Source organism: Amblyraja radiata, chromosome 7, assembly GCF_010909765.2.
Source record: "Amblyraja radiata isolate CabotCenter1 chromosome 7, sAmbRad1.1.pri, whole genome shotgun sequence".
NCBI lineage: Eukaryota > Metazoa > Chordata > Chondrichthyes > Rajiformes > Rajidae > Amblyraja > Amblyraja radiata.
This window is the reverse complement of record NC_045962.1, coordinates 71,052,839-71,080,152: the sequence shown is the minus strand read 5'-3', so window position 1 is coordinate 71,080,152 and position 27,314 is coordinate 71,052,839. Positions and strand designations below refer to the sequence as shown.

The 27,314-nt window shown below is 46.0% G+C and overlaps 1 protein-coding gene across 4 annotated transcripts in view; it reads left to right on the top strand.

The window, feature by feature from the left end:
• The window catches only part of orc4 (origin recognition complex subunit 4), a 113,291-nt gene that overhangs the window by 26,156 nt on the left and 59,821 nt on the right, over nucleotides 1–27,314 (top strand). For all 4 annotated transcript variants that reach the window (XM_033024715.1, XM_033024716.1, XM_033024717.1 and 1 more), the window contains exons 4-5: nucleotides 9,578–9,668; nucleotides 19,965–20,040. In XM_033024715.1, coding sequence (XP_032880606.1) covers nucleotides 9,578–9,668; nucleotides 19,965–20,040 — 167 coding nt within the window. The remainder of the gene's footprint in view (nucleotides 1–9,577; nucleotides 9,669–19,964; nucleotides 20,041–27,314) is intronic.

The following is a 27,314-nucleotide window of genomic DNA, read 5'->3' as shown; positions in this document are numbered from 1 at the left end:
GCCATCTTTAGCTTATGCTTGTTTTGGGGCTAGTCCCCTTCAGTTTTCTCTTCAGCATATGAAATGCGTATTCAATTGGATTCCGATCGGATGATTGACTTTGCCACTCAAGAATTGACCATTTTTTAATTTTTGAAAAACTCCTTTGTTGCTTTAGCAATAGGTTTGCGATCATTGTCTTGCTGTAGAATGAACCGCTGACCAATGAGTTTTGAGGCATTTGTTTGAACTTGAGCATATAGGATGTGTCTATACACTTCAGAATTCATTATGCTACTACCACCAGCAGTTGTATCATCAATGAAGATACAGTACATTCAGAAAGTATTTAGACACCTTCACTTTTTCCACATTTTGTTATGTCACAGCCTTATTCTAAAATTGATTAAATTCATTTTTTTATCATCAATCTACGCACAATACCTCATAATAAAAAAGGGAAAACAGGTGTTTAGAAATATTTGTAAAGTAATTGAAAAGAAATAGCTGAAATATCACATTTACATAAGTATTCAGACCCTTTGCTATGACACTCAAAATTGAGCTTCGGTGCATCCTGTTTCCATTGATTATTCTTGAAATGTTTCTACAACTTGATTGGAGTCCACCAGTGGTAAATTAAATTGATTGTACATGTTTTGGAAAGGCACACACCTGTCTATATAAAGTCCCGCAGTTAACAGTGAATGTCAGAGCAAAAACCAAGCCATGAAGACGAAGGAATTGTCCGTAGACCTCCGAGACAGGATTGTGTTGAGACAGTTCTAGGGAAGGGTATAAAACAATTTCTGCAGCATTGCAGGTCCCGAAGAGCACAGTAGCCTCCGTCATTGTTAAATGGAAGAACTTTGAAACCACCAGGACTCTTCGTAGAGCTGGTCGCCCGACCAAACTGAGCAATCGGGGGGAAGGGCCTTTGTCAGGGAGGTGCTCACTCTAACAGAGCTTCAGAGTTCCTCTGTGGAGATGGGAGAAACTTCCAGAAGGACAACTATATCTGCAGCACTCCATGAATCAGGCCTTTATAGTAGAGTGGCCAGACAGAAGCCAGTCCTCAGTAAAAAGCACATGACAGCCCGCTTGGTGTTTGCCAAAAGGCACCTAAACAAGATTCTCTGGTCTGATGAAATCAAGATTAAACTCTTTGGCCTGAATCCCAAGTGTCACTTCTGGAGGAAATCAGGCACTGCTCATTACCTGGCCAATACCATACCTACGGTGAAGCATGTTGGTGGCAGCATCATGCTGTGGGGATGTTTTTCAGCGACAGGAACTGGGAAACGACTCGGGATCGAGGGAAAGATGAACGGAGCAAAGTACAGAGAGATCGTTGATGAAAACCTGCTCCAGAGCATTCGGGACCTCAAACTGGGTCAGAGGTTCACCTTCCAACAGGACAACGACCCTAAGCACACAGCCAAGACAACGCAGGAGTGGCTTTGTGACAAGTCTATGAATGTCCCTGAATGGCGCAGCAAGAGCCCGGACTTGAACCCGATCGAATATCTTTGGAGGGACCTGAAAATAGCTGTGCATCAATGCTCCCCATCCATTCTGACAGAGCTTAAGAGGATCTACAGAGAAAAATGGGAGAAATTACCCAAATACAGGTGTGCCAAGCTTCTAGCATCATACACCAAGAAGACTTGAGGCTGTAATCGCTGCCAAAGGGCCTCAACAAAGTACTCAGTAAAGGGTCTGAATACTTATGTAAATGTGATATTTCAGTTATTTATTTTTAATTACTTTGCAAAAATTTCTAAACACCTGTTTAAACTTTTTTATTATGGGATATTGTGTATAGATTAAAAACATTTTTTTTAATCCATTTTAGGATAAGGCTATAACGTAACAAAATGTAAAAGTGAAGGGGTCTGAATACTTTCTGAATGCACTATAAGTGAGCCAGTACCTTCAGCAGCCAAACATGCCCAGGCCATAACACCCCCACCACCATGTTTCACAGATGAGGTGGTGTGCTTTGGATCTTGGGCAGTTCCTTCTCTCCTCCATACTTTGCTCTTGCCATCACTCTGATATAAGTTAATCTTCATCTCATCTGTCCACAAGACCTTTTTCCAGAACTGTGGTCGCTCTTTCAAGTACTTCTTGCAGAACTGTAACCCAGCCATCCTATTTTTGCGGCTAACCAGTGGTTTGGATCTTGCAGTGTAGCCTCTGTATTTCTGTTCATGGTCTTCTGCGGATAGTGGTCATTGACAAATCCACACCTGACTCCTGAAGAGTGTTTCTGATCTGTCGGACAGATTTATCTTTATTATAGAAATAATTCTTCTGTCGTCAGCTGTGGAGGTCTTCCTTGGCCTGCCAGTCCCTTTGCGATTAGTAAGCTCACCAGTGCTCACTTTCTTCTTGATGATGTTACAAACAGTTTTATTCTTGTTTCTCTAGCTCATAATGGCTTATTTGACTTGCATTGGCACAACTTTGGTCCTCATGTTGATAAACAGCAATAAAAGTTTCCAAAGGTGATGGAAAGACTGGAGGAAAGACTAGGTGCTGAGAGCTCTCTTATACCTGCATTAAGGAGGCAATTATTACACACCTGAACAATTACAAACGCCTGTGAAGCCATGTATCCCAAACATTATGGTGCCCTGAACTGGGGGGACTATGTATAAACATAGTAATTTTGGCATGGTGAAACCAAAATGTATAAAAATGGCCTTTAATAAAATCTGACAATGTGCACTTTAACAACATGTGATTTTTTTTCTATTACAAATCTCAAATTGTGGAGTACAGAGGCAAATAAATAAATGATGTGTCTTTGTCCCAAACATTATGGAGGGCACTGTACATAAATTCAACAAGATCTTGGAGAAATAAAAGACCATACAACAAAAAACACACTGGTGCTGAACGGAATTAGAAAACAAGTTCACGGTAAAGCAAGAGATGGTCTGTTGCATTCCGTAGGATTAAGGTTGCGAAGGTCGGTTCAAGAACCTAATGATTGTAGGAAAGTAGTTGTTCCTGAACCTGGAGGTACGGCATCTGATGTTACTGTACCTCCACCTCGGTGAGATGTGGGCATGGCCTGAATGGTGGGGATCTTTGATGATAGATGCCACTTCCTTGAGGAAATGCCTTGTGTTGATGCTTTTGTCTGCTCTCTGCAGCCTCTTGCGTTCTTGTGCCGTACTAAATCATGATGCAAATGTATAACTGATCATGTTTAACCTTTCGTTCCCTTAAGTTTAATGTACTTTGTTTTATTTTTGTATTCCTGATCAAAATGGATAATTTCCAATGATAATGGCAAAAAAATGGTTTCAACTTTCTATCTTTACAAGCACTGCCTCAGCTGCTGAGCATTTACAGAATGTTCTGCTTTTAATCTGTAGATTTTTCCTATAACCTTGTGACCTTTTTCAATAAATTTATGTAAATAATATAAACTGATGTAATTAATCTGCCATAAATGTTCACATTTCGATGTGCTCCATCTTATCCAACTCCACACAAAGACATTCTCCACTCATTTATGACAGATCAGTATTTGTTCAGTATTTTATTAAAATCAAATTGTAAATCTTTCAGTTTTTGTTTTGGAACTGACATTATGGTAGAAGATTCAGAAGTGAAAGTCAGTGTGTTTTTCTCAGTTTAATCTGGAATTTAATGTCCATCATAAATTGAGCTCTATTGACTTCCAGCTTCTTTTTGGATGATTCAATTGAATATGCTATGCTTCTCATTGTTTCCCAGCAGTGCAACCCAGATCCTAAGCACCTGCTGCATGAAAACAAAAATGATTTTCCTCCTGTTTGTATTGATTCTTTTGCCAATCATCTTTATTCTATCTTCCTTAGTTCTCGGCCCCTCTGATAATAAGAATAGTTTTTTCCTTTTGACTGTTCTCTTCATGATTCTAAAATTATTTTGTCGGGTGCCCTGTTCCAAGGTAAATAACAACCTTGATCCTGGAATTATTTTGGTATTATTTCTGCACTCTAAATTTGCTGCCCAGAACTAGATGTGTAGCCAACTCTAGTTGTGGCTGAATCCGTTTTTTTTTATCAACGTTCATCATGACTTCCTCTGAATATTCAAGATTCAAGAGAGTTTATTGTCATGTGTCCCTGATAGGACAATGAAATTCTTGCTTTGCTTCAGCACAACAGAACATAGTAGGCATGACTACAGAACAGATCAGTGTGTCCATATACCATTATATAAATATATACACACATGAATAAATAAACTGATCAAGGGCAAATAACAGATAATGGGCTATTAATGTTCAGAGTTTTGTCCGAGCCAAGTTTAATAACCTGATGGCTGTGGGGAAGTAGCTATTCCTGAACCTGGTCGTTGCAGTCTTCAGGCTCCTGTACCTTCTACCTGAAGGTAGCGGGGAGATGAGTGTGTGGCCAGGATAATGTGAGTCCTTGATGCTGGCAGCCTGCGATAGATCCCCTCGATGGAAGGGAGGTCAGAGCCGATGATGGACTGGGCAGTTTTTACTACTTTTTGTAATCTTTTCCTCTCCAGGGTGCTCAGGTTGTCAAAGCAAGCCACGATGCAACCGGTCAGCATGCTCTCTACTGTGCACCTGTAGAAGTTAGAGAGAGTCCTCCTTGACAAACCGACTCTCCGTAATCTTCTCAGGAAGTAGAGGCGCTAAAGTGCTTTCTTAATAATTGCATCAGTATTCTCGGACCAGGAAAGATCTTCAGAGATGTCCACGCCCAGGAATTTGAAGCTCTTGACCCTTTCAACCATCGACCCGTTGATATAAACGGGACAGTGGGTCCCCATCCTACTCCTTCCAAAGTCCACAATCAGTTCCTTGGTTTTGCTGGTGTTGAGGGCCAGGTTATTGTGCTGGCACCATATGGACAGTCGCTCTATCTCTCTTCTATACTCTGCCTCATCCCCATCAGTGATACATCCCGCAACAATGGTGTCATCAGCGAACTTGATGATGGAGTTCGCACTATGACCGTCTACGAAGTCATGACTATAGAGTGAGTACAGCAGGGGGCTGAGCATGCAACCTTGAGGTGCTCCCGTGCTGATTGTTATCGAGGCTGACACATTTCCACCAATACGAACAGACTGTGGTCTGTGAATGAGGAAGTCGAGGATCCAATTGCAGAGGGATGCGCAGAGACCCAGTTCTGCGAGTTTGGTAACCACCTTGGAGGGGATGATTGTGTTAAATGCCGAGCTGTAATCAATGAATAACAGCCTGACATATGAGTTTTTGTTGTCCAAGTGGTCCAGAGCGGAGTGGTGGGCCAGCGAGATCGCATCCACCGTTGATCTGTTGTGGAGGTAAGCGAACTGCAGTGGGTCCAGGTTTTTGTCGAGGTAGGAGTTGATTTGCGCCATGATCAACCTCTCAAAGCACTTCATCACCACAGGCGTTAGTGCCACTGGTCGATAGTCATTGAGGCACGTCAACTTACTCTTCTTGGGCACTGGTATAATTGATGCCCTTTTAAAGCAGGTGGCGACCTCAGACCTCAGAAGTGAGAGATTGAAAATGTCCGTAAAAACTCCCGCCAGTTGTTCCGCACAGGTTTTTAGCCATCAGGTCCAGACGCTTTTCGGGGGTTCACCCCTCTGAAGGATTTCCTGACGTCGGCCTCTGTGACTGAGACTGAAATACCATCACAGCGAATGGGGGCTTGGGATGGCACATCAGTATTCTCCCTATCAAAGCGTGCGTAAAACGCATTGAGGTCGTCAGGGAGTGATGTTTCGCCGACATTCGAGCTGCCTCCTGGTTTTGCCTTGTAGGAGGTGATTGCATTCAGGCCCTGCCACAGCTGCCGAACATCTGTCTCATCCTCCAGTTTGGAGCAGGTCCCTTTTGGCCTTTTTGATGGCCTTACCAAGGTCGTATCTGGGCTTCTTGTAGACCACTGTATCATCAGACATGAATGCCCGGTGTCTGGTCTTCAGAAAAGTGTGGATCTCAAAGTTCATCCAAGGTTTCTGATTGGGAAACACTCGGAAGGTTTTTGTAGGGATGCAGTCCTCCACACATTTCTTTATGAAGTCTGTAACGACTGTGGCGTATTCGTTCAAGTCCGTTGCCGAGTCCTTGAACATTGCCCAGTCTACAGACTCCAAACATTCCTGGAGTTGTTCCTCTGCACCCCTCACCCCCCCCCCCCCCCCCCCCCCCCCGACCAGCTCTGTACTGTCCTCACCTCTGGGGGTGCGCTCTTCAATTGCTGCCTGTAGGCAGGAAGAAGCAGCACCGCGATATGGTCGTATTTACCGAAGTGAGGGCGAGGGATAGAGCGATAGGCATTCTTGATGGTGGTGTAGCAGTGGTCGAGGGTGTTTGGTCCTCTGGTGCAGCAGGAGACATGTTGTAGGAAGTTAGAATTAGAATTAGAATTTTCCTTCATTAGAATTATTGTCATTCAGACCTTACGGTGTGAACGAAATTTTGTGCCTGCAGTCATACATACAATAATACAATAATAAACAACAATAAACACAAATTAACATCCACCACAGTGAGTCCTCCAAGCACCTCCTCACTGTGGTGGAGGCAAAAATCTTAGGGCTGCAGTCTCTTCCCTCCTCTTCTCCCTCTGCGCTGAGGCGATTCCCCACCGGGCGATGGTACAAACAGTCCCGCGGCTCACCGAACCCCGCAAACGGGCCGGCTCAAACACCACGGCCCGGGGTGGTCGAAGCTGCCAACCTCCAGTCCAGCGGACGCAGCCGCTGGCCCGCGGCTGAACCGCGGACTCAGGTCACCACCGCCAGAACGCCGTCCCAGCCACCGGAGCACCGTTCCAGCCCCGAGCCGGATCGCCCTCACGTGAGTGCCGTTCCTCCCTCGAGCTGGGCCGCCCCGACGGGAGTGCCGTTCCACCCTCGGGCTGGGCCGCCCCGACTGGAGTGCCGTTCCTCCCTCGAGCTGGGCCGCCCCGACGGGAGTGCCGTTCCACCCTCGGGCTGGGCCGCCCCGACGGGAGTGCCACAGCCCCTCACGGGAGAGTCTCAGACCCGCGCCAGGCCGCCCTCACGGGAGCGAGCCCAGAGCAAGTCCTGACAGGCTGCCTCCGGAGTCTCGAGGTCGCCAGCTCCGCCATTAGGCGTCAGCGTAGACGGAGGCAGAAAAGGGGGATACGACAAAAAAGTCGCATTCCCCCAAAGGGAGAGACAGCAAGCCCTGTTTTAACCCCCCCCCCCCACATAAACACAACCTAAAAACCAAAAACTTAACTAGACAAAACGAAAAAAACAACACAAAAAAGTAAAAACAAACGGACTGCAGGCGAGCCGCTGCTGCCAGGGCAGCGCCGCCACTTCCAGGGAGTGATTTCTTGAGGTTTGCCTTATTGAAGTCCCCTGCAATGGTGGTAAATGCCTTGGGGTAAGACGTCTGGTGTTTGTTGACCACGGCGTGCAGCTCCTCCAGTGCCAGACGGACGTCTGCCTGGGGTGGGATGTAGACCGCGGTCAGGATGATGGAGGTGAATTCCCTTGGGAGGTAGAAGGGATGGCACTTCACCGCCAGATGTTCCAGGTGTGGAGAGCAGGAGTTGGATAGGACTGCCACGTCTGAGCACCACGCAGAGTTGACCATGAGGCAGACGCATCCTTTCCCAGATGCCAGGGTATGGTCCATACGGTGGATGGAGAACCCTTCAGGCTGGACGGCTGAGTCTGGGGAGCTCGGGTGAGCCATGTCTCTGTGAAACAGAACACAGAGCATTCCCTCAGCTCCCTTTGATAAAGCAGCCTTGCCCTTATGTCCTCCACTTTATTTTCAAGGGACTGTTCATTGGCCAGTTGGATAGTAGGGAGAGGGGGTTGAAGTCCCCTGCACTTATGTCTGACCTGAAGTCCTGCCCGTCGGTCACGTTTCCGGACACATTGGAGGCCTCCACTTTGTTTCCAGGTACTGTGTTTACTGTACCTGCTGTTTCTGCGAACCTGCGCTGGAACGGGGATTCCTTCACAGATGGCAGCTCCAGCTCCGTAACGAACGGGGATACCCTCAATGTCGGCAGCTCCAGCTTCATTGTTCCTGGAAGCTCCAGCCCGTCGGCTCTGGAGGTCATCCCGGAGTTTCCAAGTACCGTACCTGTGTTCCTCCGTCGGGTCGGTGTTTTCCCGCGAGCGTGGGAAAGTTTAAAGGCCAGGGCTCCCGCAGCGAAATTGCCAGAGCCTTCAGGTGCCCAAGCAGCTTGTCTGAAACGGCACCGATTTCTGCCGTTTCCCTGATCCAGGTGACTTGACGGAAGTTGTAAGTGAACCTTTTATGTTCTGGTGCTCCGCAAAAGTCGCCGCAGGCAGGCGCCATCTTGGGACAATGCTCTAATATTCTGTGCTTTTATTTATAAAGCCCAAGATCTTGTATGTTTCTAAACCAATTTCTTTGCAATATGCCACTTTCAACAAATTATGCATCTAAACTCCCAGATCTCTCTCTTCCCACATTCTTCTTAGAACTTGCATCCAATTTTTGGTTCTCCCTCTCAAATTGTAGGTTGAATTCTATCATATTGTGATCACTGCCTCCTAGGGGTTCTTTTACCTTAAGCTCCCTAATTGAGTCTGGTTTCTTGCACAACACCAAATTCTGAATTGCCCTTCCCCTCATGGGCTCGACCACAAGCTACTCTATGAAGTCATCTTGTGGACATGGCAAACATTCCTTCTCTTGGGATCCAGTACCAACCTGAATTTACCAATCTACTTGAAATCCCCCATGACCAATATACAATTTCTTACATGCCTTTCTATTTCCTCATGTAATTTGTTCCCTACACTCTGCCTACTATTTCAAAATCTGTATATAACTCCCTACAGGGTGTTTTTACCATTGCATTTTCTTACCTCTACCCACAAGGATTCAACATCTTCTGATCCTATGTCTTCTCTTGCTAGGTTTGGAGTTATTTCTGTACCAACAGAGCTACCCCCCCCACTGCGCACCTTCTTGCCTTTTTGATAGATGTGTATCCGTGGATATTCAGATCTCTGATCAGATACTCTGATCCTCTTTCAATCATGACTGATGTCCTCAACTTTGTACTGGCCGATTTCTAACTGCACTGTAAGCTCATCCACCTTGTTTTGTATACTGCGTGCATTGAGATATAACAGCCTCAGTTATTTACTACTCATCTTCTCAAAATAGTCCCCATGTTGTCTGACATTAGACTCATCCCTTTTTAAACTTCCTGTTCTTTTTCCTATCCTGGAGACTTTGGTAACTTCTCCTGTGCTCTCCTTGTCTTTAACTTATTATACGTATCCAATCTGTTGAACCCTTCCCCCCCCCCCCCCCCCCCCCCCCCCCCACCCCTTCCATTATTTAGTTTAAAACCCTGTCTACATCCCTCGTTTACAAAAACTTTACCTCCATGAATACTTTACAGCCACTAACACAATACTTTACTAACACAAGCGACTGAAGTGCAAAGAAATAAAACAGAACTGAAATTCAGCAGGGTAAGAGAAAATATAAAGTATGAGGATGTACTGTTCAATCCTAGGGAAACCAATTACATTGTGAAACAGTATTTGCGTATTGTATGTAAATTTGTTATTTACTACCACTGTTTTTCAGAAATTTGATGGATCTTCTAAAACAAACAGCTATCCATGGAGAAAGCAACTCTCTCCTAATTGTCGGTCCCAGAGGATCAGGAAAAACTATGGTATGAGTTTTGCGAGTTACCTGTTCTTTGTAGAATTCTCATTGATGAAATATTTTATTTCAGACTGGGATGGAGAGAAGGGCTCAAGTATTAGGGGATAGTCTGACTCTAGGAAGAAAGTAGCTTTCTTGCTCTGAGTTTTGTCTTTTTTTATTTGAGCCATTGCTAATCACTGGAAGGTAAAATATTTTGCTATCCAGAAGATAGACGCAGTCAGGAGAGAAAGAATAGGTGACGTTTCGGTCTGAAGAAGGGTCTCTGCCCGAAACGTCACCCATTCCTTCTTGCCAGAGATGCTGCTTGTCCCGCTGAGTTACTCCAGCTTTTTGTGTCTATCTTTGGTTTAAACCAGCATCTGCAGTTCCTTCCTACACATTTTGTCTTGCGTATTTTGTTATCCAGACTGAAAAGGGCCATTCAACCATGACGTTCTGTGCACAGAAATGCTTTCACAGCTGCCTAAACCATATCTGGAGGGCAACAGTCTGACAAAAGTGTCTAACGTTTGAATCATTGTGAAATGTCGCTAACATTCACAAACATTCAATTCAGCTTTAGAAGTTTAATGTGCTACTATGTACTATTAATTGTTTAAAATATTACTTTAAAACAAAATAATTATATACAATCAAAGATCATGACAGTTCAACAGATTTACTAACTCAATGAATTGAAAAATATAAATTACTTGCATCTTCCCTGCCTTTGAAAGCCAACCTCTTTGTTAATTCGTATTTGATTTAAGACATCACAACTACTATGGCTCAAATCCTTAGATTTTACTTCGGAGTCGCGTGAGTGATTCCGTGAAGAGCCCGCTCAGCACGCATCCGCGGCATTACTTTTCAGCAGGCAACAGCGGCAGGCGGGAGTCAGGCGCTCCGGCTACAAGCCTGAAAGAGGAAGCTTTAGGTAAGTACTTACCTTCAATTTAACCAGCGACTCGCGTCTGTTTGTTGCTCCAGGTGGAGCAAAGCAGCAGACACAAGCGGCCCCCGTTGGACTCCGGGCAAGGAGCGTTCCGTTCACGGAAGGGGGAGAGACGCCACCAGGACCGCACACGCTGCGGTCCACAGACAGGGTGCTGCGCCAGTGCCAGTCCAGACGCAAGCGGCCCCCCCTTAGACTCCGGGGGAGTCAGGCGCTCCCGCTACGGGGTGAAAGAAACGGACCGTCAGGTAAGCTCTGAGGTCGGGTTTTTCTTTCACAGGAAGAGCCTTCTGCTTTCAGGCAGAGAAGAAAGGCTCTAGAACAAACCTGTTCCCCAAGCCACGGAAGAGTGGGGGGGGGGCAGCAACAAGGCGGTAGGACCGCTTACCTGGCCTCCGCTATTCCCCGACACCGCGTCCGAGGCCAGCCCGCTAGCGCCTGAGCAGCGGGCTGGAAGTAAAGCCACGGAAGAGGCGTCCGGCCAGTGGCTTCCGACTTGTCGGACGGGGACGTCTCTCTACCCGCCCGGGGGAGAGACAGCCGCCTGAGCCGCTGGAGCGGCTCCTGGAGCAGGAGCTCCAGCGAGACGCGCTTCGTGAGGGGCGCTCTCGCAGGGGGGAGGTCAGGCACTCCCTCCACAGTGCCTTCTGCACTGTCCATTGCTTCCTCCTTACCCGAGGGTAGCTTTGGTGACCAGGACTGGGCTGGTCAAGAAGAGGGGACGATGGCTGAAGATCTCGGGAGTATGCAAGGGGTGCAGGAACAGGAAGAGCTGCTAGGTGTGGTGGACCGCTACGTGGCAACCCCACGTGCAGGAGGCCGTTCAAGGCCCTACAGGAGAGGTGGTCAATGAGGTATACAGCTCCAGAGAACTGTGAGTCCCTTAAAGTGCCGGCTGTAAACAGCCAAAAGTGGGGGCACGTTGGGGCAAACATTCGGAACCAGGAGCTAAAACTGCAGCGGTCCTCAGGCTCCTGACGTCAGCCATCAGATCGTCTGCTCGTTCCGTGGACCAATATGGAGATGACCACAACCTTCGTAAACAAATCATAAGACCTGCCATAAAATCCTAAATTTGCGGGGTTGTGCAAAACCCCAGCCACTGAGCCAGACCCACTGCTTTCTGGCAAAAACCTCACAAAGCATATGAAGGATATGGAGAGGCCTTAACAAGCTTTCAGTCTCATGAGGGCAGGCCCCGGGACGAGCAAAACCAAAAACAATAAGCAGCAGCACCCCATCGCGTCCATCAGTCGACGTCTACCATATGGGACTGATGAAAGCTCGGGGTCCGCATTCTATCACCGAAAGTCTTCTTTAGACCAGGGCCCAGAGCGGACCCCATGGAAAATGTGCCACCCCCCAACGTCACCGCCACATCAGACGACGTGCAACACTCGTTGGACCGGCAGGAAACAGAAGAATACCCATAACCATGGAGGTAGGTGGGTCTGGTTCCTACCAGCATATAGAGTAATACTAACACACGGGAGTCTATCACGAGTGATCAGTATATACTCAATGGCATTAGTGGATACAAATACAATTCATACTAGAAAAATTGCCACCAGGTCAACATTCACCCCAGATGGTATTTTCCCCTCTCCGTTAAAGAAACGAGAGGGACAAGCTGAACTGGTGAGACTAATTACAAAGGGTATCATGGGAAAACCTGAACCCTTGCAATATATTCACTAAACCCAAACAAGATGGTGGATATTGCATCATCATTGACTTAACTTCACTAAATATGTTTGTTAAGTATATACATTTCAAAATGGAAACAGTTGTTACTGCCAAACAACTACATTCCAAAGGATACTTCATGGCAAGCATTGATCTTAAAGATGTTTACTATTTAGTACCATTCACAAGGATCATCGCAGATACCTGAAATTTACCTGGATGGGGCAGTTATAGCAGTTTAAAGCGTTACCCAATGGGTTCACATCAGCCCAAGATTGTTCACCAAGACACTAAAACCAGCTCTGGCAATATTCAGAAGACAAAAACATATTGTCATGGCATATCTTGATGATGTCTTAAATGGTAGGCAAGACCATGGAATTGACTATGTTAGCTGTGTCAGCTACAAAACAGTTATTCGAAACCCTGGGATTGTCTTACATCCAGATAAATCTAAGTTTAAGTATCCACAATCATGGAAAACTTGGGCTTCACAATTAATTCAGTCTACGTGACTAACATTGCCAAGAGACAAAATAGTTGAATTGGCACAATCATGCAACAATTTAATGGTCAACAAACTACCAACTACTCAACAAGTAACAGAGTAATTGGAAAAATGGTAGCAGCATTTTCCGGCTACATAATTCGGACCTTTGCACCAAAAACAACATACAGGTCATTATGATCGTGTCATGAAGTTACCCACTGAAGCAATATCAGAATTACAGTGGTGGGCAAAAAACATTTGGCATAGTTTACAGCCCTATTATCATCACTAACCCTATGTTAGTTATCCAAACAGATGCCAGTGCTCAAGGCTGGGGAGCAACTAACTCTATATCTAGCACAGGTAATAGATGGACTAACCCGGAGTCATCATTACCACTTACACTGGGCATTAATTATCTAGAGATGGGTGACTTTTATGGTTTAAAGCATATGCACAAATATGCATCACTTGCATGTACGGTTACAAATAGATAAATACTACGGTGGTGGCCTACATTAACCATATGGACGGCATAAAATCGGTATCATGCGACAAGTTGGTCAACACAATTTGGCAATGGTGTGTCGAAAGACATATTTGGCTATCAGCAACTTACCTGCCAGGTAAGCTAAATGCAGTGGCAGACACCAGGCCACGTAAATTTAATGACAACATCGAATGGATGTTAAAACCCAAAAATAATTTTTTCGCAAAAGTTATCAAGCAATATGGCACGCCAGGTATCGATTTATTTGCATCCAGGCTAAATCACCAGGTACCTATGTATGTCGCTTGGGAACCAGACCTGAGGCAGCAGCGGTAGATGCGTTCGCGCTGGATTGGGGAAATTCTTCTTCTATGCATTTCCTCCCTTCTGCCTCATCAGTCGGGGACTACGCACAATACAAATGGACTCTGCTTCAGGTATTTTGATAGTACCCGACTGGCCTACGCAGCCATGGTTCCCAATACTCCATGACATGGTTGTTGAAACTCCGATGGTATTCCCCAGTGACCCAGAGTTATTAACACCCAGTGTCGGGCACAAGCCACCCGTGCCATGAAAAAATCAAACTCCTGGATTGCAGATTCTGCACAAACCACTTCTGGGACTGGGATTATCAGAACAAACCGTCGACACCATGTCAGCATCCCTCCGAACATCCACTAAAAAACAGCACTTGTCCAGCATCAAAAAATGGGAGAAGTACTGCTTGGATACAGGGACCACCTACTCAACCGCTAAAGTTACCAACGTACTGGAATTCCTGGCGAACCTTCACCACGATGAAGGACTCAGCTACAGAGCCATCAACACAGCTAGAAGTGCCCTACCTGTCTATTTAAAACCAGCTCCAGGACAACAGGCCATGGGGTCCCACTCACTGGTGGTCAAACTAATCAAGGGTATTTACAACTCTAACCCCCTAGACCAAGGTACACCCATACATGGGATGTCAGTGTGGTCCTGACATACCTCAGGGGATGGCCACCAGCCAGATCCCTCAACCTGGAACAATCTATGCTCAAAACACTCATGTTGATGGCACTTGTATCTGCACAGAGGGTCCAGTCACTACACCTATTGCGACTGGACACCATGCTCACAGCTCCAGACCAGATCTCTGTCGTTATCCAGGGAATGATCAAACAGAGCAGACCAGGAACACCTAATCCAGTCATGGAATTCCGGGCTTACCCGCCAGAAACACGGTTATGTGCCATGACCCTACTATCCTACATAGACACAACCAAAATATTCGAGGGAGATGAAAAGCCTTGTGGGTCAGTCATAAAAAACCTTATGGTCGGGTGACGAGCCAAACCATTTCGAGATGGCTCAAGCAGGTGCTAAAAGCTGCTGGGATAAAAACTAACATGTACAAATTTCATTCCACCAGGGCAGCATCCACGTCGACAGGCTAAAAGAATGGACATGCCTATAGACCACATCCTGGCTACAGCAGGATGGTGGGGGGAAAGACTGTTCAGAAAATTTTATAATAAGCCGTTGGCAAAACCTGTTTTATTTGCAGGAAAGATTTTACAGACTGCAAATATTTAATTTAAGCCCAGGGGAGCAATTTAATTTCTTTGTTGTTATTGTTAAAAAATACCATTGTGTTTTTCTACAAACAGATTCATTGGTTGATTACGATAACACACTTCCTCCCTCAAGGACTTCGGCAGTGAGTGAAGTAATAACTGTTACACGGTTTGAAATCACAGAGCTTTGAAGTCTTCACGGAATCACTCACGTGACTCCGAAGTAAAATAGTAAGATTAAACGAGAACTTACCAGTTTGAAGTTTGATCTGTATTTTATGAGGAGTTACGATGAGGGATTACGTGCCCTCCGCTCCCACCCTCAATAATATGGGTCAAACTGATAAACTGATGTCTCCTTGTCTTTACTATGTTTACTTCAATAACTGTATCTATCTGTGATTCCACACCGCTGCTTTGAAGTATGCCGCGCATGCGTGCTGAGCGGGCTCTTCACGTAATCCCTCATCGTAACTCTTCATAAAATACAGATCAAACTTCAAACTGGTAAGTTCTCGTTTAATCTTACTATTTTATGATCTCAGCAAAAAAAGATGAGAAGTATTCATTTAATATCTCCCTTATCTCTTGTGGTTCAACACAAAGACCACCAAATTGATCTTTAAGAGGACCTATCCTTTCCCTAGCCAACCATTTTACTCTTAGTATGTACGAATCTCTTGGAATTTTCCTTCACTTTGCTTGCCAGCTCCATTTTATATCCTCAAGCATGCTCTTCACTTTTTAACAAAATCTGGCACTCTGCAGATTTTGCTTATGGCATCACTGATGCTAATGATGTCTTTGTTACAATTATTTACTTCCACTTTTGAAACTACTCACTCGCAGTTGAGCTTCCAAGGAAACAAATGTGTGCATTCCATACAACCAGTGGACCATGCTTCAGCTGATTAATTTGACATACTGTTTTAATCTTCTCTTTAACACACTCTACTATTGCCTGAATGTATTTCAATCTTGGTTGAAAAGAGTGGAAAGAGGACAAGTATTGTACATGGAAACACAAAAAAAGGAGCAAGAGCGGGTCATTTGGCTTCTGGAGGCAAGTCGCCCACTTGATACGATTATGGTTGATCTTTTAAGAAATTATTAATCATTTAAATAGTCTGTGTAATTGCAAAAAAGAAAATGTATTTCCATCAAAAGCATTTGTGTTTACTTTCACTTGACATTCCTCACATCAAAATAACTTGTTTCTTGTGCTTCCTTTTCTTTGGCCAGGGTTTCGTATAAAGTTGCTTGAAAAATATTGGCATGTGCAGTGAAAGAAAATCATTTTAAATTAACAATTATTGTTTCCAAAGTTTAAGCAGTGAATTTGTGTATTTATTTTTGCTGGATGGATCCAGTTTAATATAACACTGATATTACTTCATGGATCAAAATATTTTGCCTATGGCTTATTAAATTTAAAAAAAGTATAACTTCATGGTGTTCAATAACCATTAAATAGTTGACAAATGCACTGATGTACTGCATAGATGAAGCTGGGAAGCATTTAAAGGATACAGTAAATTTTGAATTTCATCTATTCCAAAAAAAAAGATTTGAATAAGTCTTGGTGGAGCATCATAATGAGACAGAGAATGGTCGCATGCGGCATACCGCTATTACAACTATGTTTTATTCGAATAGGAAATTGTACTTTTGGCCAAGCCTGCTTTAACAAGTCTGTTATTGGCACAGACCACTGATGTGATGGCTTTTAAATCCCTTGTTTAAATAGACCGTTTGTCCGATATTTTAAACATTCAGGTAAATTATAATTGGGGCAAACCTCCTTGGTTAATATGAGGGAACGTGACCCAATCAAATAGATTATGCAAAGAATCATACTTGAACTAAAAGCAACTTGGAATCATAGAAACGTACAGCACAGAACTAGCCCTTATGACTTACCTTGTCCATGCTGGGATACCTTTCTGCACTAATGTCATTTGCCTGTGTTAGACTTTTATTGCTCTATTTCATTCTTTTACAAGAATCTAGCCAAATGCCTTTAAAACATTGTATAAGTATTTGGCCTCCCCACTTTCCCTGGCAGCTCATTCCAAATATTTACCACCGTTCATGTGAGAAAAACAGCCCTCAGATCTCCTTAAATTTCTCCCATCTTACTTTACATCTCGAGTTCCAGGCTCCCCTGCCTCGGAAAAGATTTGACTGTCTATACAGCCAATGCTCCTCAATAATTTTATTATCTTTTGTAAGGTCAATGCCCCTATGTTCCAGTGAGAATAAACATGGCCTTTCCAAACTCTCTTTATAACTGCATCTTTCCATACCAAGCAACACTCTGGCGAATCCCTTCTGTCCTTTTTATTGCTACCACATCCTTCCTATAGTGTGATGACTAGATCTGTTCACAACACTCCAAGTGCAATCTAACCAATGTTTTGTACAATCACAACAGGGCATCCCAACTCTTGTACTCAATACCTCGGCTATAACTACATGCATGCCAGATGCCTTTTTCTCTATCCTGTCCACTTGTGCCACCACTTTCAGGGATCTAGGGACGTGCATCTCAATATTGCTGTACATCAGTTCGCTGGTGATCCCTGATTTTTACTCCACATGCCCCCACAGAATTTCACATCCCAAAGTGTTATTACCTCACCTTGCCTTGAATGTGTCTTTAAATTTCACCTGCTGCCACTCCACCCAATATTCCAGCTGATGTATGTCCCATTGTATCTTTCAACGATCCTCTTCGTTATCTTTGAGTCCACCAATTATTATGTCGTTTGCAAACTGACTAATCACACCACCTACATTGGCATTTAATGTCATAAATAGATGTACACAATTGTGAAATTTGTAGAAATATCAAAGAAATCACAGCTACTGGCCGTGGGTAGAGGAAGGAAAATTAAGGCATGAATTATGTCCACTGGCATTTCTTTTAAATGGAAGAAATTGTATTGGTCAATTCTACATCTGTGATCTGACTTCCGCAGGAGGCTTCCTCTAGATCCCAAACGCCATCCTCTTTAAACTCTCCTAACTAAGGGTTCTTGCTGCCCTACATTAAATACTAGTATTTCTTTAAACTTCCCCTATTGAAAATAAATCAGATTTTTTGCTGAGATGTGACCCTGACCCCCAATGACAACAACTACCGGCATCATTATTGCCAAAGCTGTGATACAACTGCCCAGTGAAGTGATTCTATTTTTATTAAAATTCATTTATCATCGTTGAAAACATTAGCAACGCAGTGGTGCTGGTTTCCAATGGACGCACCACGCATCTCTGTCCTCCAGTTCCGGTGGACTTCCGCCGCTGGAAGTATAGGATTTTGGTGTGTCTGCCTTGTCATCATTCCTTACAATGTTATGTACGACAGTGATCGCAACTTCTACTGAAGTGTTGATGGCCGTTGGCTCGCTAGAATCTCATCCGCCCTTTGACAGGTTTTGTGTTTGGTCCTGCTGGGGGTCCACAGCCCCCTCCTCATCTAGCAAACCAGGTGGGGGAGGCGGTAGGCCGACTATCCAACCATGGAGCAGGTGGCACGGGATTACATAGTACCCATGGCGGGGGGAACCCCCCCCGACCTGACCTGATATTAAAATGAATTTGAAACAAATTGGGATAAAGCCAATCCTCAGTGTTTACAAACAAATGATTAGACCTAATAAGTCATAGAGCATCACATTACTAGCTATGAAAGGACTAGGTTGCTCCAGGATGGTAACTGGACGGTGTGATTACCATGTAATTAATGTTTTTAAATTGCTGAACATCCCTAATTATTTTTATCTTTCAGCCAGTACTTGATAAGGGAATCGTGTTGAGCTGGGGAATTGTAGTGCCTAGGCAGAACCTTTCCAATTTCTAATTACCACACTGGATTCCATGCAAACTGATCAAATTTCAAATACCCCAAATTTTGTGAATAACACAATCTAGATGCTTGACTGTTTTAGTTATTTTAGAGATACAGCGTGGAAACAGGCTCTTCGGCCCACCGAGTCCACACTGACCAGTGATCCCCGCACATTAACACTATCCTGCACGCACTGGAGACAATTTACACTTATACCAGGCCAATTAACCTACAAACCTGTACGTCTTCGGAGTGTGGGAGGAAACCGAAGATTTCGGTGAAGATGCGGTCACGGGGAGAACGTACAAACTCCGTACAGACAGCGCCCGTAGTCGGGATCGAACTCTGATCTCTGGCTCTACTGCTGCGCCACCAGTGCCGCCCCTTCCTCAAATGTAACTGTGATTCCTCAGTATTGAGTGTGCAGGTGTATGAATAATTCAAGATAAAATTAAATTGGAAAAGATCTCCAAGTAGGTATACTAGTAAATTCCTTTTGACATATCTGGTCACTGCTGAAGCAATCAACAAAACATGAAGAATATTTAAAATGCAAGCAAGATGAAAGAGATCTTAAATTTTCGGATTTTAAATTCCACAGTTTCTGAAAATTGGATTAAGACTTCTAATGGTAGTACTGAATTTTTCAGGAGAACATTTGAAATAACTACTTTAAAACAATCACAACATTTCCATAATTGACAAAAAAACTTTTAATGGTTCCAATTATCCAGGATTTAAAATGCTTTTCCACCTGAATTCTCTTTGAGGCACCCAGCCCCTGATTTAGGTTTAGATTTATTACTGTCACATGTACCGAAGTACAGTGAAAAGCTTTGTTTTGCATGCTATCCCCCAGATCAGATACAATCAGTTCAAACTCAAGTACAACAGATAGGGCAAAGGGAAAGATACAAAGTGCAGAATATAGTCCTCAGTATTGTAGCACATCAGTTCCATAGACCAAATCCAATGCCTTCAATAGGATAGAGGTAAATTGAACAGTAATCTGGCTTATGGAAAGATCATTCAGAAGTATGATAACAGAGGAGATGAAACTGTGCCTGGTGGTTCGTGCTTTGAAGCTTCTGTACCTTCTGCCAAACATGAGCAGGTAGAAGAAGGAATGACTTAGCTGGGACAAGTCTTTGATTATGTTGGCTGCTTTTCTGAGGTTATGTTTACTTTCTTGTGCTATTATGTAATTTATTCTGTATCTTTAATGGTTAATGTCAAAGTAAGAAGCTTTGGCTTCTTAAAATGACTGGCCTTATTTTACTTATTTTAGCTGCTGAAAAGTGTATTAAAAGAGCTGAAGGAAATGAAGCAAGTTGATGAAAATCTTCTGCAAGTGCACTTAAATGGTGAGTAACGTTTTCTAGAAGAATGAAATGCATATTTTATTTATAGATCTATAAAGGGATTTTGTGTGGAGTGAAGCTGCCTTTATTAATTGGATTGGAGAAAACTTGAAATTTACGAGTAATAAAATCTGTAATGATTAAAGTAATTTCAAGCTTTATTCCAGTACATAAAATTAGCATTGTCGCACAGATGCCTGGAGTAGAAATTATTATATATTCCTTTTCATTGTAATTCATGGAAAATGAGGTGGGTTCATGTCCCGAATAGGTGCCTGATCAATATTTCAGGTTTTATATTCCAACTGCAGTTTGGAAATTAGTCCGTGATGAATTGCTAAAGGTCTTTTTATGATAAGTGTGCTTTGCTTTATATATAAAGAGGTTGAGGCAGGGAGTGGAGAAGAGAAAATTGTGGCGGTCCCTGGGGGTTAGGCCACTCCTTGGGTCATCCCCCTCGGCTCTTAAGGGACAGGGACGTTTGTCTGCCCATGGGGTTTCCCGGGTGCCTGCTTGTGGGTGTTCTGTGTGTTAGCCATGATTCATTAAACGACTTCTGAACCTGCCAGGCATCTGGCCTTTTCCTGACCTTGTCCAGGCCACTACAACTGGTGACCCCGACGTTCATCACACATCGTGACTGAAAACAACGCCGTTGCGCTTAAACAACCGACTTTGTGTACCGATGAGTCTGATATCTGGATCCAACAGGCAGAGGCACAGTTTGCTCTGCGAGGGATGACGGTAGATAGAACTAAGTACTTTTACGTGGTCAGTGCTCTTGACCAGGCGACTGCGAGGCGGGTTAAACCTTACCTCAGCGCCCCCCCTTTAGCTAACAAATATAGGGGCCTCAAGGCCCTGCTCATCAGTAGATTTGGCCTGAGCAAGTGAGCGGGCAGCTCGGATTCTCCGAATGGACGGCCTAGGTGACCGCCGGCCATTGGCCCTCCTGGAGGACATGCTCCAGGAGGGCCGACCAGCAGTGGATGTCCTGGAAGCGTTGGCCGTCCTTCCCGCGGCATCGGGAGACGTGCAGGTCAGGGCTGCAATCGACCGCGTCTCGGCTGGTCCCGGAAGACCCCCGCGGCGAATTCCATCGGGCATTCCAGCGCAGGCACGTCTCCAGCATGGCCCGCCTGCAGTTCCATCCGACGCCAGCAGAGGTCGCTATGGTTCAGCCCAGCCAACTTCACCTGCTGGTACACAAAATTGCTGGGGAAACTCAGCGGGTGCAGCAGCATCTATGGAGCGAAGGAAATAGGCGACGTTTCGGGCCGAAACCCTTGGTTACCTTCGATATTCCAGCATCTGCAGTTCCCTTTTGAACAACTTCACCTGCTATTCCACCAGACCCCAGCAGAGGGGGTTGGTGCTATTATCACCGCCGCTGGGGAGATGCAGCAAGGCAATGTTGCCCCACCTGTGCGTTCCCGGGAAGCGCAGGGCCGGTCGTCAGTGATTCCTTTAGACGGCCGGCCATATTCATCGCGTCTTCGCCTGGGATCGCCTCACTGGCGGTCGGTTCCTCGTGGACACTGGGACAGAGGTGAGTGTGCTGCATCCCTCCATCGCTGACATCCGTGCGGGCAAATATGGCCACCTCCTCACCGCGGCGAACGGGAGCGCTATTCGCACCTACAGAGTTTGCACCATCTCGCTCAACTTTGGCCACAGCTGCTTTTCGTGGGAGTTTGTCATCGCCGACGTTTCACAGCCGCTGCTGGGCGCCGACTTCTTTCGAGCCCATTCACTCCTCGTGGATGTCAAGCGGCATCGCCTGGTGCACTCCGTCATGCTGGAGTAGTCTTCTATGGTGATCTGGTTGCACGCCCTGATGGCCCCCTGTCGTCCGTGGATGCGACTTTCGCACGCATCCTGTCGGATTTTCCGGACATCCTCGAACCCCACTTTCGCTCCTCCGCCCCCAAGCATGGGGTGGAGCACCATATTCTGACTACTAGCATGCCCGGGAGCATCGTCTCGCGCCGGACAAGCTCCGTCTCAGCTCGGGAGGATGGAGGCGATGGGCATCATGCGCCCCTCCGATAGCCCATGGGCGTCACTGCTCCACATGGTCCCCAAAGCAGGAGAGGGCTGGCGCCCATGTGGGGATTACCATCATCTGAATGATGCGACTGTCGCCGACAGGTACCTGGCCCCGCACATTGAGGACTTCAATGCCCATCTGGCCGGAGCATCGGTGTTCTCCAAGGTCGGCCTTGTTCCGGTCCACCCAGACGATATTCCTAAGACAGCAATTATTACACCGTTTGGACTGTTTTTGCGGATTCCGTTTGGGTTGAAGACCGCCGCGCAGGCCTTCCAGTGGCTTATGGACTGTGTGTGCCATGGACTGGACTTGTATTCGTCTACTTGGACGACATACTCGTGGCCAGCCGCTCGCGGCAGGAGCACTGCATCCACCTCCGTCAGCTGTGTCAGCGCCTCAGTGATTATGGATTGGCAATCAACTCGTCCAAGTGCCGTTTTGGGGTGACGGCCATCGACTTCCTTGGCCACCATGTAACTCCACAAGGGCTGGTGCCTCTGCCGGCCAGGGTGGATCCCCCGTCCGACCACAGTTAAGGGCCTCCAGGAATTCGTGGGGATGGTTGCTTTTATCACCGTTTCCTGCCGGCGGCGGCCACAATCACGCGCCCGCTTTACCACCTGATCGCTGGTCACCGCAAGGAGGTTGAGTGGTCCGACGAAGTAGTAGCAGTGTTCAAAAGTGCTAAGGAGGCCTGGGTGGGGCCACGATGCTCGTCCATCCATGAGAGGATGCCCCAACCGCCCTGACGGTGGGCGCTTCTGAGGTGGCGGTTGGGGCAGTGTTGGAGCAGCTCGTTGAAGGATGCTGGCGGCCACTCACCTTGTTCAGCAGGCACCTCAGTGGTGCTCAGCGTCGTTACAGCGGTTTCGACTGTGAGCTCCTTGCCCTGTACCTTGCCATATGTCACTTTCGCTACTTCCTGGAGGGGAGACCTTTTACTGCCTTCACGGATCACAAGCCACTAACATTCGCGTTTGCCAACGTTTCAGACCTGTGGTCTGTGCGGCAGCAGCGGCAGTTGGCGTACGTGTCCGAGTACACCACCTCCATCCGTTTCATTGAGGGCAAGTACAACAGGGTGGCCGACGCCTTATCGCGACCTGTGGTTCATGCCGTTCTCCAAGTCGCTGAGAGTATTGATTATTCCGCCCTGGCAGCCCCACAGCTGGTTGACAAGGAAATGGCGCCTATTGCACGGCGGTATTGGGCTTGCAATTGGAGGATGTTGTCTGTGGTCCTAAGGGCGCAACGCTGCTGTGCGATGTCTCCACTGCGTTTCCGTGACCCATCGTCCCTGTCGCCTGGCGGCGCAGGGTGTTTGAGGTGCTCCACGGACTTGCTCATCCCTCCATCCGGGTGTTAACGGCCCTTGTAGCCTCCCACTTCATGTGGCACGGGCTGTGCAAGGAGGTTGGACGTTGGGCGCCCACCTGCATCCCGTGCCAGACTGCCAAGGTGCAGCGACACGTGCGTGTGCCATTGCAGGGGTTCGCCATCCCTCGGCAGCGGTTCGATCACATTCACGTGGACTTCGTGGGGCCGCTGGCATGACCTATCTCTTCACCATGGTGGACCGCTTCACGCGGTGGCCTGAAGCCATTCCGCTGGCTGATTCCTCAACGGCCACTTATGCTCGGGCCTTGGTGGTGCACTGGATTGCCCGGTTCGGGGTGCCGCTGGACATAACATCCGAACGGGGGTCTCAGGTCACGTCGGAACTGTGGTCGGCCATGGCACGCCTCCTGGGGGTTCGCCTACACCACACGATGGCGTATCATCAGCTGGCGAACGGACTGGTGGAGCGGTTTCATCGCGAGCTCAAGGATGCCTTGAAGGCACGGCTCAATGATCCGGACTGGGTGGACACTCTGCCATGGGTTTTGCTGGCGATCCGCACCGCACCCAAGGAGGACTTGGCCTCCTCCTCCGCCGAGTTGGTGTATGGGTCCCCGTTGACGTTGCCCTGCGAGTTTGTCCCACCGGCACGGGGCCCGGTGGAGCAGCCTTCGGACGCTCTGCAACGTCTTCGGCAGACGGTGGGCAAGTTGGCGCCGGTGCCCACGTCTCGTCATGGGTCCTTCCGTCCGCACGTTCCCTTTGCTCTGAAGGACTGCCAGTTCGTCTTCCTGCATAAGGATGCTCATCGGGCACCCCTCCGGCGGCCATACAAGGGTCCCTTCCGGGTCCTAGAACATGGCTCGTCCACTTTGGACCTGGACATAGGGGTCGGCATGAGACTGTTTCGGTTGCACGGCTGAAGCCGGCGCATATTGACATTGATTGGCCGGTGCTGGTCGTGCGGCCCCGTAACCGAGGGTGCCCTCCGTCTAGGGTACCTCCTCCAGTGGCTACTCCGCCTCCTGCACCTGTTGGTCGGTTGCCTGTTCCTGTGCTGGGCATGGTGCGCACCCGGGCTGGTCACCGCATGCTCCCTCCTGTCCATTTTGTGCCTCTGGTTCTTGGGGGGGGGGGGTCCTGTCCATTTTGTGCCTCTGGTTCTTGGGGGGGGGGGGGGTCCTGTGGCGGTCCCTGGAGGTTAGGCCACTCCTTGGGTCATCCCCGTCGGCTCTTGAGGGACAGGGACGTTTGTCTGCCCACGGGGTTTCCCGGGTGCCTGCTCGCGGGCGTTCTGTGTGTTTGCCATGATTCATTAAACGACTTCTGAACCTGCCTGGCGTCTGGCCTTTTCCTGACCTCATCCAGGCCACTACAAAATTATGTTATCTAGTATATATCCCTGTCCTTTATTTTTATTGTCTTTTTATCATCCAGGCTGCAGCTCAGTAGAAGGGATTTTGAATTGTGAAATATCACTAAATGTCGTGGTCATGCAGCACAAACAGAAAGTGACCAACCGGCAAAATGTATTTCAAAATATCCTATAGTCTCTGACCCCCAGTAGAAAATGTCTACCCTTGTGTTGTGTTGTGCCATAGATTTATGCATTGGGATCTTACAAGATATTTCTCATATTTCCTTATAACCTAGAAAGAGGCCATCAAGATATGCTGGTTCTTGAAGCCACTCCAATAAACTACAGATGCTAGAAATCTAAAATAAAATCAGAAAATGCTGAAAATACTCTGCTCAGGTAGCCGCTGTTGAAACTAAGAGTCAATATTTCAATTGATGTTTGTGTTGTTGTGTCAGCTCAGAGAACCTTTGCTGCCTGATCTGTCTGTTTCCAGCAATTTTAATTTGAGACTAGAATTTGGTATTTTGATGTTTCCTGAAAGCAAGCCTAAACTTAAATAAACTAAGTCTCACAATAATTTAATAAATGTAAAATCATTTAATACATGTAAAACTTCCTACTAATCCAGGAATGTGGAATATTTTCTGAAATTTTTTTTTTTTTAAAGTGTCAATAGACAATAGGTGCAGGAGTAATGGGGAGCGAGAACTGGAAGAGCAAATATGTAAGGAGATAGCAGATATTAGTAGTAAGCACAAGGTAGTGATTGTGGGAGATTTCAATTTTCCACACATTCTGTAAAAGGGCTGGATGGTTTGGAGTTTGTAAAATGTGTGCAGGATAGTTTTTTGCAGCAATACATAGAAGTACCTACGAGAGAAGGGGCAGTGCTGGAGATCCTGTTAGGAAATGAGACAGGTCAGGTGGCGGAGGTATCTGTTGGGGAGCACTTCGGGTCCAGTGATCACAATACCATTAGTTTCAATATAATTATGGAGAGGGTCAGAACTGGACCAAGGGTTGAGATTTTTGATTGGAGAAAGGCTAACTTTGAGGAGATGCGAAAGGATTTAAAAGGAGTGAATTGGGACATTTTGTTTTATGGGAAGGATGTAGAAGAGAAATGGAGGACATTTAAAGGTGAAATTTTAGGAGTACAGAATCTTTATGTCCCTGTTCGGTTGAAAGGAAAGAGTAATAATTGGAAAGTGCCATGGTTTTCAAGGGAAATTGGACACGGTTCGGAAAAAGAGAGAGATCTACAATATTTATAGACAGCATGGAGTAAATGAGGTGCTTGAGGAGTATAAAGAATGTAAAAAGAATCTTAAGAAAGAAATTAGAAAAGCTAAAAGAAGATATGAGGTTGCTTTGTCAAGTAAGGTGAAAGTAAATCCAAAGGGTTTCTACCACTATATTAATAGCAAAAGGATAACGAGGGATACAATTGGTCATTAGAGAGTCAGAGTGGACAGCTATCTGCAGAGCCAAAAGAGATGGGGGAGATATTGAACAATTTCTTTTCTTCGGTATTCACCAAGGAGAAGGATATTGAATTATGTGAGGTAAGGAAACAAGTAGAGTGGCTATGGAAACTATGAGGAACAAAGAAGAGGAAGTACTGACACTTTTGAAAAATATAAAAGTGGATAAGTCTCCAGGTCCTGACTGGATATTCCATTGGACATTGAGGGAAGTTAGTGTAGAAATAGCAGGGGCTATGACAGAAATATTTCAAATGTCATTAGAAACGGGAATGGTGTTGGAGGATTGGCAAACTGCGCATGTTGTTCCATTGTTAAAAAAGGGTTCTAAGAGTAAACCTAGCAATTATAGACCTGTTAGTTTGACGTCAGTGGTGGGCAAATTAATGGAAAGGATACTTAGAGATAATATATATAAGCATCTGGATAAACAGGGTCTGATTAGGAGCAGTCAACATGGATTTGTGCCTGGAAGGTCATGTTTGACTAATCTTTTTGAATTTTTTTGAGGAGGTTACCAGGGAAATTGATGAGGGTAAAGCGATGGATGTTGTCTATATGGACTTCAGTAAGGCCTTTGACAAGGTTCCACGTGGAAGGTTGGTTAAGAAGGTTCAATTGTTGGGTATTAATGGTGGAGTAGCAAGATGGATTCAACAGTGGCTGAATGGGAGATGCCAGAGAGTAATGGTGGATGGCTGTTTGTCAGGTTGGAGGCTGGTGACTAGTGGGGTGCCTCAGGGATCTGTGTTGGGTCCACTGTTGTTTGTCATATACATCAATGATCTGGATGATGGTGTGGTAAATTGGATTAGTAAGTATGCAGATGATACTAAGATAGGTGTTATTGTGGATAATGAAGTAGATTTTCAAAGTCTACAGAGAGATTTAGGTCATTTGGAAGTGGGCTGAAAGATGGCAGATGGAGTTTAATGCTGATAAGAGTGAGGTGCTACATCTTGGCAGGACAAATCAAGATATGACGTGCATGGTAAATGGTAGCGAATTGAGGAATGCAGTTGAACAGAGGGATCTAGGAATA